At 42.0% G+C, this 15,796-nt stretch overlaps 2 protein-coding genes across 6 annotated transcripts in view; one reads left to right on the plus strand and one right to left on the minus strand.

Annotated features, from left to right (window-relative positions):
• The window catches only part of PFKP (phosphofructokinase, platelet), an 82,311-nt gene extending 78,479 nt beyond the window's left edge, over positions 1–3,832 (plus strand). For 4 of the 5 annotated variants that reach the window (XM_032765349.2, XM_032765356.2, XM_032765320.2 and 1 more), the window contains 3 exons: positions 1,418–1,517; positions 2,248–2,353; positions 3,298–3,832. In XM_032765349.2, coding sequence (XP_032621240.1) covers positions 1,418–1,517; positions 2,248–2,353; positions 3,298–3,451 — 360 coding nt within the window. In that variant the 3' untranslated portion in view covers positions 3,452–3,832. The remainder of the gene's footprint in view (positions 1–1,417; positions 1,518–2,247; positions 2,354–3,297) is intronic. The other variant, XM_075062214.1, reaches the window with a different exon arrangement.
• Positions 3,833–5,162: 1,330 nt separating this feature from the next.
• Positions 5,163–15,796, minus strand: part of PITRM1 (pitrilysin metallopeptidase 1) — a 49,352-nt gene continuing 38,718 nt past the window's right edge. Inside the window, exons 24-27 of the mRNA XM_075061936.1 lie at positions 11,556–11,681; positions 9,856–10,001; positions 7,852–7,954; positions 5,163–5,715 (exon numbers count right to left, since the gene is read on the minus strand). Of these exons, the coding sequence (XP_074918037.1) occupies positions 5,622–5,715; positions 7,852–7,954; positions 9,856–10,001; positions 11,556–11,681 (469 nt within the window). The 3' untranslated portion in view covers positions 5,163–5,621. The remainder of the gene's footprint in view (positions 5,716–7,851; positions 7,955–9,855; positions 10,002–11,555; positions 11,682–15,796) is intronic.

Below are 15,796 nucleotides of genomic sequence, written 5' to 3' on the forward strand. Positions count from 1 at the left end.
GCAACTAGGGAACATAGTGGGAAGCAGGGCAGGTCTAGGGGAAAGGGTGTTTAATGAGAGACCCTGGCTCCCTCTCTAGCAGTGATTGAATATCAAGTTTTAATTCCAGCTTTAAAGCTTCAGATTCTGTTTGAAGTCCTAACCCAGTGCCAAAATTATACAACAGCTTCCCTGCCTTGTATCTAAGTACATTATATATTTGAAGTACTAACACTGTTCCCACTTGCCTTTAGTGTATTTAGAACTAAGTGCTAAGAATGTCAGTAAATGCACCCAAAACAGGTTATACATAGAAATAACAGTAGAATCTGCTTTCACATGAAAAGCATACAGTTAGATCCAGTTAAGAGCTCTGTTTTGACAGCTGGAATAAAGGCTAATTTCTGTACCATTTGTATTTTGTCAAGTTCTACGTTCCCATAGACTAGGGATCAGCAACCTTTGGCATGTGGCCCGTCAGGGAAATCTGCTGGCCGGCCGGGATGGTTTGTTTACCTGCAGTGTCCGCAGGTTCAGCTGATCACAGCTCCCACTGGCCGCAATTTGCCATTCCAGGAAAAAGGGATGTGCTGTTGGACGCTTCTCGCAACCCCCATTGGCCTGGAGCAGTGAACGGTGGCCAGTGGGAGCCGCGATCGGATGAACCTGTGGATGCGGCAGATAAATAAACCATCCCGGCCCACCAGAGGGTTTCCCTGACAGGCCGCGGGCCAAAGGTTGCTGATCCCTGCCGTAGACGATCTAAAGCCCCTAGTGTCTGCTTGGTAACAGTGTTATAAATGCATCCACTTGGGAGCAGCTGGATGATATAGGCTAGAGGTCTCTTGATTACAGCCTTTGCCTTGTGGCGCAACAGTGCTAGTGCCCCTGAAGCACTGGCCTGGCCTGGCTTGTTTGCTCGCTCCCTTGCCTGTTCTTTATTCTACCCTTTATTTGCTTCTCTCCTTGTGTGTATATTGCTTTTCCAGCTCTCTCTCTACTGCTGGAAGTTGTATCATGCCATGTTACTCCAATAGCAAACATCCTTCAGGCAGTGCTCTACAGCAGCACCTCACAATAGTGAGGTAGAAAGTACATGCAAATAAGTACTTTGCTGAAGGGGAGAAAGGGTGGGGTATGTGTAACTGAGTCCCATTGACTTTAATGGGAATTAAGCATGTCTTTATGCACAGACTGTGGAATTGGGGCCAGTATCTCAAACTGTCCAGGCAAAGTCCCCTCAGGACCCCCACACTGGGAATTCTGGGGCTAAGGTAAAGCACGGGTGTGTGTTTAAAAAAAATTGGGGGAAAGAGGAGGATGAAAGAGGCACAGCAGCCATAGAACAGAGATGATTGGTGGAATGGAAAAACAAAATAATGCTCCTGCTTGGTGAAAAATTGCAACTAATCTCTAATTACATTTTAAACTTCGACAGGGTGGAGCACCTTCCCCATTTGACAGGAACTTTGGGACAAAAATCTCTGCAAAAGCTGTACAGTGGATCTCAAAGAAACTAAGAGAAACATACCGAAGAGGTGCAGAAATATTTATGGATATTTACCATCTTTCTCTTCCTTTTGTGTTAACTCCAGAAAAGCCAGCCTCTCTAGCCCTTCAACACATTTGTGGAGTCTTTAAATACAGTAATGGAATAATGTAGTTCTTCCTGTCTTACCAACTTACCCAGCCTTTGTTATCCAATATTGTTAATATGTTTCTAGGTAGCAGTGACAAGAAAATGGCTCCTGAAGAAAGTTTGATACCTTAAACAAGGGTTGTCCTGTATTTGTTTTTCTATAATTTGCTAGTCTAACTAGTTTTTTTAATGCCTATAGAAATTGATAGTTTTATAGTTACACATATTCTTCCTTTTTTTGTTTTATTTCTTGGTGGCTGCATGGGACACAGATGAAGGTAATATGACTTCTTTGGGATTTATTTCATCAGCTTCATGAAGCAATATTGACTATAATAAATCTAATTTGAAGTTGGAAGTTAAGGCTGCATCACTCATTTGATTAGTAGTTAAGTACATTGCATCTTTACTGCTTAATCATTAAAACTAATAAATCACAATACAGTGGAGGTTTCCCTGACACTGTTAAACAACTAATGCAGGTGCTGCTATCGTTTACTTTAAGACTTCAGTAACTCAACGAAATTAAAACTCTTACCAGAGCCTCACTCCTACATCCATTTGTTTATTACAAGGAAAGGGGTAATTTTCCCCCAAAGAAAATAACATTGCGTTATTATTGTTCATAGGAAAAGTGTTTGCCAACACCGAGGACTCCGTTTGCTTGCTAGGTATGCGCAGACGCAATCTTCTTTTCCAACCTGTGGTTGAGCTTAAGGATCAAGCAGATTTTGTGTAAGTGAAGGCGGCTCTGTGGGACCAGATGAGTACAACTTCCAATCCTCCTTTTTCATCCCTGCTGCACGTCAGGCACTAACTTCACCAGATAGCCCCAAACTACCTTTCAACATTGGCTCCTGCTGTTGCTAGGCGTATGATCACTCCCTCATCTACTTTTCCCACAAGCGACTGCATGCTTTCTCCAGGCTGCTCCTTTTGCTTGAGAAGAGCTCCCGTAAGAATTCAAAGCTACTGCTGTATCCTCTTAAATCCCTCCTCACAACCTGTTTTTGCTGCAATGCCTGCAAATCACTGTCTGGTATTGTTTAGGGTGGTAACCCCTTGTGCCTAGTGAGACCAGTGTCACAACTAATTTATGCATACTCAGCCACCTCTATTAGCATCTTGTGCTCCCCAACCTTCTCACATCTGACTTTTTATGAATCTGTCGAATTTTGTTTAATTGTTAGCCTGAGTTCTCTAGGACAGCAATTATCTTCGCACAGGCCCTTATGTCTTGCTGCAATAGAAATAATAAATTGCTTAGAGCTTGCTGAGATAGGAGGGTTAGGCAGCAAAATAGCAAGATGGAGAGGAGATGGAATTCTTGCATGTTTTGAGGCTAGCTGGAGATATACATGGAGGTCAAGATAATCACTTACTATCTGCCACAACCGCTCTCCAAAAAATTGTTAAACTAAAAAGCAAATGCATCCAACTACATTCCTGTCAATGAGCATAGATGGCAGCATTATGCACACAAAAATGAACTTAAGAATTATTGAATGCAGCAGAGCTGGTTGTTAATAATGCTGATAAGAACTGCCCTTATAAAACTGCTTAGAATTTGAACGAAGCCAACTTTAATAGTGAATTTGGTTCTTAAGGATAACATCAGTGGGATCATTTACACAGATTAGTTTTGACTTTTTTTCCCTCCCTCCCCATCTTCTGCACAGGCACAGAATTCCTAAGGAACAGTGGTGGCTGAAACTTCGACCTCTGATGAAAATTCTGGCCAAATACAAGACTAGCTATGATGTTTCCGATTCAGGTCAACTAGAGCATGTAGCTAGGCACAGCCCAAAAGAAGCAGAAACTGGAGCCATCTAAGAGACCATTATTTTAGTTGAAGTTGTAATAGACCTATGTTGTGCGTAACAGTGCTTTAGAATACTGATTACAGCTTTGTTTGTAACATTTAAATTATTGTACCAGCACTTTATGTGAATTCAGAAATGCAAACATCAGGTTCCTTGCCCAGTATTATCCTAGGTTTAAAGCAAACCCTAGCATCTAACTTACAAAATACCAATTACCAGCCTGATCCTTAAGTTTAACACAATTCTATGCACTCAGTGTGATAAGTCATTCATCTAGTGCACTTTATCTCAGAGGTAGAGTCTATATTCAGAATATATGTAGAAGGCTAGTTTTGTGTCAAGTTAGTGAATTTATGTATCCAAAGTGGAATAAAATTATTGTTGCAAACCACCTGTGTGACTTCACGTTCTCTAAAAACTAACACATTACAACTGACAGGAGAACACCACTGTAGAAAGTAGGAGCAACTTTTATTTGCATTCTAAAGGGAGGCAAATAACTGCTTTCTCCACTTGTAAAACGGGGAGGGATTAAGAGCAGGGCGTCTGCAGATTCTTCTGTACTGCATCTGCACAATGAAGCTGCATTAATTTGAACTACCCCACACCTCCCCCAAGAGGAAGTAACACTAAAAATTACTCTTAAAGGCAATACTAAAGCTGTTAACCCTGTGAAGATGGCTGTTAACCTCCTCTGTGTGTCCTTTTGGTTATGTCTACATGGCAGCTGGGAGATGTAATTCCCAGCTCATGGTAGCTTGGCTCCAGCTACTCTGGTAAAAATAGCAGTGTGGCCATTGTGAAATGGCTGGTGGCTCTACCTACCTACCCAAGCAGGATTCTGCCTGACTCTGGGTATGTACTCAGGCAGCTAGCCTGAACCACCATGGCTACACTGCCTTTATTAGGAGCTATAGCCAACCTAGTGCAAGTAAGTTGAACTGAGCTGGGAAGTACACTTTTCAAGCTGCTGCATAGATACACCCTTAGGGTAAGACTACACTGCAGCAGGAAGCATGTCTCCCAGCACGGAGAGAGATAAGACTCACATTAACTTCACGAGATCTAACACTAAAAATAGTATGGATGTAGCTGCTCTGGCAGAGGCTCAGGCTAGTCACCTGAGTCCAAAACTGGTTAGCTAGGCCGAGCTGCAATGGCCGCGCTCTTACATTTAGCATGCTAGCTGAAGTGAAACATGCTGAGAGGCTCACTCCAAGCTGTAGTGTAGACATACCCCTAGAGGTCATGCTAACTAACCTCAGACAATAGGAAAACCCTCAGTCACACCCAGGACCAAGGACTGTTTTCTGTGATCAGCTGAAACATTTGAGACCAGGTTATAACCACAATGGTTGACCCAGCAGTTTTTTCTGCATAACACAATCGTGATTGTCTCAACATTGAGCTGTGGAAACTTAGCCAAAAGGTAAACAAAGGACAAAAACAGCCCCCTGAAAATTCCATTCACTACTGGGAGGAACAACAACTGGCCCAAGGTCACACAGGAGGAGTTCCATTAAAATAGCCCTGTTATGAATAAAACCACCTTTTTGCCTTCCTGTAGCTATCAATTATTAGCCATGAGTTGTATAAAGGACATGTTTTGATCCAGCAGATAGACAGCTTCTCCATAACTATTCTTGTTACATTGTATTCTAAGTTTTGCACAACTTTATGGAAAACTCAACACACTCGGAAAGACTTACGAAGTACCCATGTAGGTGTAACAAATCTGTTTATGCCCAACAGTGGAGGTTTAAAAATACGGATATTAAGAAAACATGATTTAAGCTAAACCACATTTTAAAATTCAAGTCTTAGCTTGGTTTTTAAAAAATTTGTATATTTAGAAGTTATTAAAATCCATATTTTTGTGCCACCGCAGTTAATACTTATAGAGGAACTGAAGAGTTGCTTTAGCCATAGATGAACAAATAGTTTTCATTCTTAAATACAATGCAGTTGTAGAGATGAACCTTCTTTAGCAGAGTTAATTTCTTTGAGGAAAGACATTTGAGTGGCTTGCTGCATGTAGAATACAGAAGTTGTAATGACCTTTCACTAGGACCTTAGCAGGAAAATTAAAAATTCTAATGTGCCTTAGTCACTTGTGAATTGGCTTGTTTTATTTCTTTTAAGCCATTTTCAGTAACAAACGTTATCAATGATGATAAATATTATCGTTTGACCCAGGATGGATCTTTGGCAATGTGTGGATTCTCTGGGCCTAGTACAGCCAGTCCATGGGTGCTCTTCCCACCTGCAAGGTATCTGCAAAAGAGAGACAAATTATGAAAAGCCACCACATAACTATTGAAGTGTAAGTCACATTATGCTCAGTCTCAAAGCAGCCGGACACGTTCAGATGAAACCTTTCACCTATACAGTACCTTCACACAACCAATGTCAATATTCTTAATAGTGCTACCCTGTACCAATATGCTCGTTTTAAAACTAATCGGTTTGAGCTAGTCAACTTTAGTTTTGAAGTACCTGAAAAAAAAGTTTAGGTGTTTGTTTCTCCTTTCCCCCATAGTTAGTGCAGGTCTTTTCAGCTCTGTGCTGAACCTAAGCAACAGAAAAAGGGGCACAAAGATGGGCAATGTCAGTTTTACTTGACATACTCTACCACCTCTTTCGCCCACGTGAGTGGATCTTGCCATTTCTCCCACACTGAACTCTAACTCACTTTTGCCAAGACAAAGAATAATTGGTTGCTTACTGTAACTGGCTACGTCTTAACTACCCGTCGTATCGGCGGGTAGCAATCGATTTCTCAGGGATCAATATCGTGTCTCATCTAGACGTGATATATCGATCCCCGAACGCGCTCCTGTCGACTCCGGAACTCCACCAACACTAACGGCGGTAGCAGAGTCGACGGGGAGCCGCGAACATCGAGCCCGCGCCGTGAGGACGGTAGGTAAATCTAAGATACTTCAACTTCAGCTACGTTATTCACGTAGCTGAAGTTGTGTATCTTAGATCGATCCCCTCCCCTAGTGTAGACCAGCCCTGTGGTTCTTCAAGACCCTATACCCTTTCATCTGTATGTTTCTCCCCAACCTCACTTGGGCAACTAACTTAATATGATAGGACTGGTGAGAACAATACCAAAAAAAAAAAAGAGGTGCACACTTGGAAGCAGAGCAAAGGGCTACTCCAAAGAGCACACAAGGCAGGATGTCACTGTCTTAGAAGGAAATAACATTCTAGCCCATTAACAGCATGAACACTAGTGAAACTGGTGAAGATGATTTATGCTTCCCTGCGGAAGAGGCACTGGGCACAGCAGTCCCTTGAGATTCAACATCCCTCAGTTGTAAACAAAGAACATTTAATCTTTTAAAGTAACTAGATGTTTCTATGAATAAGAATGAGACTGGCAGTTAAACTGCATGGGATAAAAGCTGCAGAGAGGGAGTGAGCAAGACACTAATTACACAATAGTAGGAAGAAAATTCCCTGTGATACACTCCCCCAGCAGATATTCAGAGAGAGGTGCAAACAGCTGATACCTATTGGAGACAAGATCCCAGGCCAGGTGGCCCATTCACCTGATGTAATATATAATTCAGTATGGTTTAGTATACAATTTTATACCAGTGATTCTCAATCAGAGGTACACGTAGCCTTTGGGGTATGCAGAAGCCTTCCAGGGGGTACATCAACTCATCTAGATATTTGCCTAGTTTTACAACAGGGTACATAAAAAGCACTCACGAAGTCAGAATAAACTAAAATTTCATACAGACAACTTGTCTAGACTGTTCTATAGGCTATACGCTGAAATCTAAGTAAAATATTTATAATTTATATAGCAAAAAATTAGAAAGCAAGCAATTTTTCTGTAATAGTGTGCTGAGACACTTATATTTTTATGTCTGATTTTGTAAGCAAGCAGTTGTTAAGTGAGGTGTAACTTGGAGATATGCAAGACGAATCAGACTCCTGAAAGGGATGTAGGAGTCTGGAAAGGTTTTGAACCACTGATTTAGACACCTATAAGCAGTCAAAAAATGGTAGAACTGGGTCTAGAAAAGCAAATTCATCTTCACAGAAAAGGGACTAAATCTGGAGCCATCTTGTTTGAGCTCAAAAAATAAACAAACCGTTTCTGATCCAGTCAGAAACAGAACAGCAATCTCAGCAAATTAAGAACTTCAGAGTTCAAACAAATTCAAATGTTAACTAAAACGCTAAATGGAAAATGGCAATATTCCTTTCACAGGCATAGTGACGATATGAATGCAGGTACAGGAAAAAAAATTACAGTGGTCAGAGACCATGAGAAATGTAATAAATTCACACCTTTACCAGCTATTTTACATCACACAGATTTTAATCTGACAAACTCTTACAAGGGATCTGGGTTTACTTGCATTTCTAAAATGAGCACAGACTTACTTGTTTGCTACATCAATAAGGTGATCACTGCTGACAGCAAAAAGCTGCTCCCTGTGTCTCTGCTTCATCTCATCGGAGATGCCATTCAAGAAATGATTCATCCCTTAAAGTAAAAATGTGACTTGGTAAGTGTCTCAGGCATCGAATGATAAAAATCAGATACATGCACAGAGTACCCCAAAGCAGGATCAGCTGGAAGAGGAATGAATACACCCTACAACTATTTAATAGTGCCACAATTCTAGGCTCATCATAAGTAGTACAGTACAAACTTCCAATTGTTAACCAGTGTCAAGGCTAGAGCTGTGCAGAGAATGGACGTTCCATTTTGTGGAGAATTTAAAAAAAAAGTTTTGACAAAATCAGAAGGTTTTGTTTTGAACTTATACAATACAAAATGCAAAAACGTTAACCAAAAAGCCATTTGGAAGGAGAAAAAAAAAATCTAAATTTATTCCAAAAGTGACAAAATGAGACATTTTGACATTGTCAGAACTTTTTCCCTTTTTTCTCCGAATAGACTTTTGGTGAACTTAGAATGATTTTAAGAAGGTTTTGATTTTAGCAACCACGTTATCCAATGGAAAGCTATTATGTCCAAATGTTGCAGCCAGCTTTAGTCAATGTTAAGACAAAGATCTGACCACCTTTTTTTCTATATACGGTCTACATAATTCTGCAAACAAATGCTTCTATATTTTAACAAGAATCACTTCAGTGATCGAAGAGGTTAAAAATAATCACAGATGGACTTCTTGACACTGCAACTTCTGACCCAATAAGGGGAACATTAAGCAATCACCAGACATTTACAGCTCTACGGCTCCATTCAACTGTCTCTTCTCTCCCCTTCTAGCTATGGGGGAGGATTTTAAGGGTGTTCTCTTTCCTCTCCTCTGAACTCCATCTCATGGAGGAGCTAGGAGGCAGCCTCATTTATTTCCTCACTCCTTATGAACACTGCTATTTTCAGTATTTCACTAACTCTGTCTGATACCAGTTAAGAGTGTGAGCAGCTCCAGACTAACCTGTGCATTGCATAGAAGTACCAGGCAGATCAAGCACCAAAGGATGAGAATCATTACCCTTTGACAAGCCACCAGCATGTGACATTAAAGCATTTTGCTCACATATGAGCACCTGAAAATTGACAGTGCCTAGCCTGTTTTCATTGTTCAAGCTAACAGGCAGCAAAAGCCCAGAAATGGTGGAAAAGTAAAAAATGTTTTAATTTTTTTTTTTAATTCAATAACCTAAATACACTGCTTGTGTTAACACTTTATGAACATATATTGATTTTGAATCTTAGTGTTCCTTTATTTATAGTTATGGGGTGGAGTAGGTGCCTTAACTAAGTTTTGGTTTGGATTTAGCAGCAGGAGAGGAGCTGTTCTCTCAAACTACAAACTATTTTGAGCTATGTTTAAAAATAGTTCTTAAAAGAAAAGAAGCTATCATCCAAACATGCAGCTAATTTTACTATTTACACTTAGTACTTCTCATTAAATATCTCCAAAGCACCACACAACTTTATGCTTTCCCCATCTCTAAGAATAGGTAAACTGAAGCAGAGAGGTTAAGCAAATTCAGGATCACTGTACACATCTGGCTAAAAAGGTATATAATCCATACACTTTTCCAAACATTCCATTTAATCAATAGACCTATATTGTTTTCCTATATGCTGGAACAGGTGCAATTTGTTTAGGCTGAGAAAGACAGGTTAAAGGGTTAGTTATTTCTTTAAGTTCTCCCTATTCTCCCATGACAATATTATGATCACAAGCAGCAATAAGAACATTTCAGCAGAAAGACATCACACGTGTGATCTTTAAGATGAGAAGTAGCATCTTGCTCTTTTATAGAAACGAATCCTTATGTTAAATCCACTGAAGCCAAACATGAGCTTATGAAAGGCATCAGATGAGCAGAGTAGGAATCATTCACTTCCTTCTAAGCCTAGCTGGAACACTGGATTCCCACGCCGGGGAGCGAAGAACATACCTTTGTCTGAAGGAGCTATAGGAGCGTCTACAGCTGCAAACACCGCAAGCTTGGCTTCGTCAATGTCTTGCTGTGCAAATTCCCCAGACTGAGCCCATTCAGCTGCTTTTTCAAAAGTTGAAAAGGTGGATATAGAATTTGGATCCCTAACAAATTGGAAGGAATTACTTTTGCATTACAGACCACAACCTAAGTCTGTACAACTTGTAACACAATGTTTTTTTAAACCCACTGCCTTTCATTCAAAGATTGCTAATCACTCACCAAATTCTAGAAACTAGACCACACACACATGCACATGCACACAAATCATAGCAGATGAAGGCAGCTGCAGTTACACAGCACGTAGAAACACTACACAATAGTTCGAGATGAGTATTTTATTCAACAGAAGTTATAGCAGACTGTGGGTAGAGAGAGTGGGCCAAATTCAGTAGTGATGTAAATAATTTCTATGCAGATCATGAAAAAGGTACAATTAAATGCAAGTGCTAAATTAGTGTAACTTGCACAGATTTGGCATTCAGCAGGTGCGCAAAACAAAATCTACAGCGATATATTATTTAGGGACCAAATCTAGTGCCTGGCATAAGCAGATGCAACTCTCATTAGTATCAATATCAGCTATGCTTGCTTATTCCAAGGATGAATTTGGTCCATGAGTTCTGGAGATGGTATAGCATAAGATGGGGTGGGCAGAGGTTACACTTGCCTGTAAAATTGCTTTCCCTGCTATACCCACTTTCTGTCCCTCAGCCTGTTACACCCATTTTGCAAACCTACTGAGGTACAAATTGGAAAATTACTCTATGTCGTAACTCACACCTGCTGTATGGCTGACACAAATGCTTACACCACCACTCTATTTAGCCCAGGGCCTTCTGTGGGAGCTGTGCTTGGCTGCATGTAACCTCTTATAATTTTTTAATTAGGCTAGGACAGCGGGCATATACTCCATCTCTGGTGAAGATTCATGGAGTTAGTTACCACCTGGTTACGATCTCGGTTTCAAGTCTAAAATGAACAGCAGAAGCTTTAGTAATAATGTCTCTCTCAAGACCAGACAGGAACAATTGTTCAGGGCTGATTAAATAGATTACACTTTTTCTTTATGTCACCAGTACCTCTTTCTGCTGTAATCAAGTCTTCCTTGGAGGTGTACAGCCCAATCACCCCACATGGAGTCATGTCTGGTTCTGCTAGGTAGCGGAGAGGCCAGGGCTTTTGGGAGAAGCCAGTTTAGATCTACATGCTAGGAATCTTACTATCTCCCCCAACTACTGTTCTTAAAATGCCTAAATTCCCTCTCTTCTGCCAGGACCCAGCCCCACTCCCAGGCCAGGAAGAAACACGCTGAAGCTGGCATACAGTTGAGGCCGGTGGTAAAACTGGCATACTATTCACCATATACACTGAGTAAGGAGGCAACAGGGCAATAGCTACCACCAAGCTTGGATGAAGTGAAGCCTAGGATGTGAGAGGAGTTTTACTGAATCCTGGGAGGAGCAGGGAGAAGAGGAGGAAGCCAGAAGCCTAGAGACATATCTCAGTGGTAAGCCACCTCTTTCCTCATCTCTAGCTCAGGCCTCATTTTATTGTTCTATTCAATTTACTTACGGTCCTGGCAGGTAAAGTTAAATTGAGTCTGAAATGATGGCTACATTTTATAGACAGACTCTACAGAGGACACACAGTGTTACCTGTATGAATAGAAAGTGAATATGCCACTATGACTGAGCGTAGCACCTCCTCCATAAGCACCTCCTTTCTCTCTGATTTCCCTATGCAAGAATTTAGCTGTCATCAACCGTGCAAGGATCTGAAGGCTGAAACAAAAGATTAAAGCATAGGTGTTAAATCTGCTCTCTGGCGTTTGATATGAAATCTACCACCTCTCCTCTTGACCAGAGTTTTTCACAGTTATACAAATGAAGTATTCCTAATTGCACCCTACAGTAACAATGACGATGTAACCACAAAACTGAAGAATTTTAAATAGTGCCATCTTCAATACAAAGTCTCTTGACTTCTGCATACTAGAATAGCACTACCATGATACTCCCTAACTTTCCTAAATTCTTTAAATTTCATCCCCTTCCATGAAATGTAAAGTTCTCTAAGCCTCTTATTTTGTCACATATCATGTCATCATATACACAAAGAATTAGGATCAGAGTGTGTAGGGTTCTCCTTCAATTTGGGAGTTATAATTAAGCTGCCTTTGGTACCCAAATTCTAACAACGTGGCAAATTCTGTCTTTGGAAAAAGGCTTCAGCAGGATTCATGAGCAGAACCAGGGTGGATTTTGACCCAGTGACTCCACCCTCCCTTACAGAACTTCTTAGAACACAAGCAGGTGATATTTTTAGGCCATTATTTAAACACAATTAGAGCAACAGCTGTGCAAAGACTGCTCTCTAGAGGATTTCTCATGAGTGTGCTTCAAAAATATATGAAGGTTACTGACCTCTAACTGCAAGTTCTTTGAGACAGGTGATCCCTATGTATATTCCACAAGTTGGTGTGCTGCAAGCTATGCACCCAACTCTGGAAATTCTAACAAGCAGCGTCCACTGGCCCGCACGTGCGCAGTAGCTCATCTCATGCTCCAGACCAAGGACATAAAAGACGGTGCAGGCCAATGACTCTCCAGTTCTTCTTACGAATCCAAAAAGATCCGAAGGGACATTGAGGGTGGCTACTGGAACATAGATTGGGTCCACATACCTCAAAGAACTTCCAGTTGCAGATAAGTACCTCCATTTCATCTTCAAGTGCTGGTCCCTGTGTGTATTCCACATGTGGTTGACTGACAAGCAGTATTCAGACTGGAAGAGGGTGCAAGGCGGCTGGTAAGAAAGATACTTGAACTACTTCAGTTCTCACTGCTGTGCCTGTGCAGGCTTGAACTAGTGTGCAATGTTTAACTCTGGACATATGCAGGGCGGCTAGCTAGAGATGGTACTCTGTGCAGTGATGCTGCAGAGGCAGTTTGTGCTCTGGTGCAAAGAGCCCTTACCCTGTCAGGTGGACGGACGTGTGCCAATTGGTAGCACACGATGCACACACAAACCCATTTAGAAATCCTCTTAGAAGATATAGTTTGTCCTTGTGAACTCTTTGTAAGAAACAGCCTAGGAGACTTCCTGATAGATTTGATCCTAGGCAGGTAGAATGCTAAGGTGTGTCTGATGTCAAGGGACTGAAGCTTCTTTAACAGAGGTATGGTGTTTTGGGATAGCTTGGTTGCCATGAAATTCCAAAATAACCTTGGGCAGAAATTAAGAATTCAGTCAAAGAAAGACCTTTTCCTTGTGAAAAAACAGTAGTCAGTTGGTCTGCCATGAGGGCTCCCATCTTGCCCACCATCTGAGGTAATAGTCACTAATAAATAATATGACAGGAGGAACATGTTTCCAAAGGTTCAAATGGCAGCCCAGTGAGTGCTGACAGTACAAGAGTGAGGGCCCACTAAGGTGCAGGTTTGATGATTAGCAGAAAGGTTCTAATTAGGCCTTTCATAAGCCTCACTGTTGTAGGATGAATAAAGATAGAATGTCCATCTACTGCAGAAAGACAGACACTGTGTTGCTCAGGTTAAACACTCCAACCCATATGGGATGAGTCTGCTACAATGGTAACTGTGGAGGTGGGAGTGACAAAGGGGACGCCCACTCTCACCCAGAGACGACCTTTATCTGCTGATAGTGACGGGTTACAATTTAAACGTATGGCCACCTCAGAACAGGTTGAGTCATACCCCCTACCAGGCAAGTCTCCTGCCTTAATCTGTCTCTCTACCTGAAAAGTAGCAGACCCCTCCCTGCAGCTCCCAGTTGACGCTCCTACCTCTCCCGATGGGGCGCGGCTCACAGCTTGCTGGCTCTGGCAGATGCCACACAGAGACTGGGCCTGGCCACATCATGTGACCAAGTGGGACTGAAACCTTGGGAGAAATCTGGGGGGCATGTGATCTGCGTACCATCTCATACATCGCCTCTGCTCTCACTTGATCTGGGTTTGACCAGCAAATAAGAGAAATGATGATTCCGGTGGGAACAGTTACCCTGGTGTTAATGTGAACCTTTTCTGATGAGTATACTGAACAGAGCCAGGTTTGTAAGCAGCACTATGAAATCTGGGGAATAAGTCACATAAGTGCATGAGGCCATGTGGCCAAGGAAAAAAAGGCACATCCTGAGTGTAATTCTTGGTCTGTGAGTAATCTGTGCTATCAAATGACTCATTAGCTGAAATATTTCCATGGGGAGAAAAGCTCTTGCTGTAGTGGAGTCCAGTGTTGCTTTGATAAAGTTTATCTTCTGTGTGGGTGTTAAAATGGACTTTTCTTTGTTTACACAGACTCCTGCTAACAGCTGCAGCAGGAACAAAGTTGCCAAACAGATCTCTGGGCCAGATCGACTTACCAAGACCCAGGCACTGAGATACGGGAAAACCCGTTTGTAACCTTGTCTCAACTGGGGTGCCACCATAGAGAAGACTTTTATGAATACTTTGGGCACTGTCATCAGTCCAAAGGGGAAGACTCTGAACTGGAAATGCTCTTGAGCCACTAGAAATGAAGTAACTTTTTGTGGGTCAGTTGAATATCTACATGGAAATAAGGATTTTTCATGTCAAGAGCCACGAACCACATTCTCTCCTGTCCTGAACTTTGACTTTTGAATAAAAAACTGTTCAGCTGTTGAAGGTCCAGAAGGGGTCTCCACTTTTTGCCCTTTCTGGGGACTTAAAAGTAAGGGGAACAGTGTCTCCACTTTCCTTAACACTGAGGTGGTACTGCTCTATTGTCCCTCATAGGAGGAAGGATGCCTGGCAAAAAATCACTTTGTAAGAGTGATCCTTGAACAGGAATGGGAAGGAGGGTTGCATGGAGGGAGGAAGGGAGAAACTCTATGGAATATCCTTGATATATAATTTCTAGGACACAACTGTCTGTCATAATGGAATCCTAATTGTAGGAGAAAAGTGTGAGGTGACCCACAAATATCATGAGAGTAGAAGTGACTGGCATCAATAGTGGTAGATGGATCTCAGCTGTGCATCAAAAGTAGCCCAGAGCAAGTGTCTGAGAATGGGCAGGGGTCATGGTAGTAGAGGTGGCTGAAAATCAAGGTCTCTGAATCCTGTCATTTACAGGAAGGCTGAGCTTTGACTGTGGAGGGGGTGGCCTTGGTCTTTATCCCTCCTTTTGTTGTATTCTCCACGGGGCTAGGGTGTAAATCCCCAGGGAGTGTAGAGTACTCCTCGAGTCTTTCAACAAGTGCAGGGACTTGTCCATTTTCTCAACGAACAAACTCAGCTCATCAAAAGGCAGGTCCTGTTTGGTGTTCTGGACCCCCCTGGGAAGCTGTGAGTAGTGAAGCTAAGACTCATGCCTCATGACTATGCCAGTGGATAAGTCTCTGGATGCAGTGTCAGCTGCATCTACCGTAGCTTGAAAGGAAGCTTTAGCCACTAATTTGCCCTCCTCTAAGAGAGGCTGAAACTAGACTCTGCCATCAGAGGAAAAGTTGTCCTTAAAATCCTATTCCACTAATGAGGCCTGATAGTTAGCAATACAGAATTCTAAGCTCATAGAAGAGAAGACCGTTTTCCCCATAAGGTCCAATCTCTTTGAGCCCTTGTCAGCCATGGTGGTCTTGAGATGCTTTGACCTCGCTCTCTCCGTGGCTGCATTGGAGTTGTGCACTGGGTGGGAGAAGAAAAATTTAGCCCCTCTGGGAGGGACATAATAGCATCTCTCAGCCCTCTTAGATGCGGCGGTGCATGAGTCTGGAGTGTGTCAGACTACTCTGGCTGGCTCCATGATTGCCCTGTTAATCAGGAGCGTCACCTTGCTTTGACCGGATGCAGAATCCTGGACCTCCTCCAGTGGTGTCTGGAGGTCACCAGCAATTGTATGAAATAACTCCTGGT

The sequence above is a fragment of the Chelonoidis abingdonii genome, chromosome 2 (assembly GCF_003597395.2).
Source record: "Chelonoidis abingdonii isolate Lonesome George chromosome 2, CheloAbing_2.0, whole genome shotgun sequence".
Classification (NCBI taxonomy): Eukaryota; Metazoa; Chordata; order Testudines; family Testudinidae; genus Chelonoidis; species Chelonoidis abingdonii.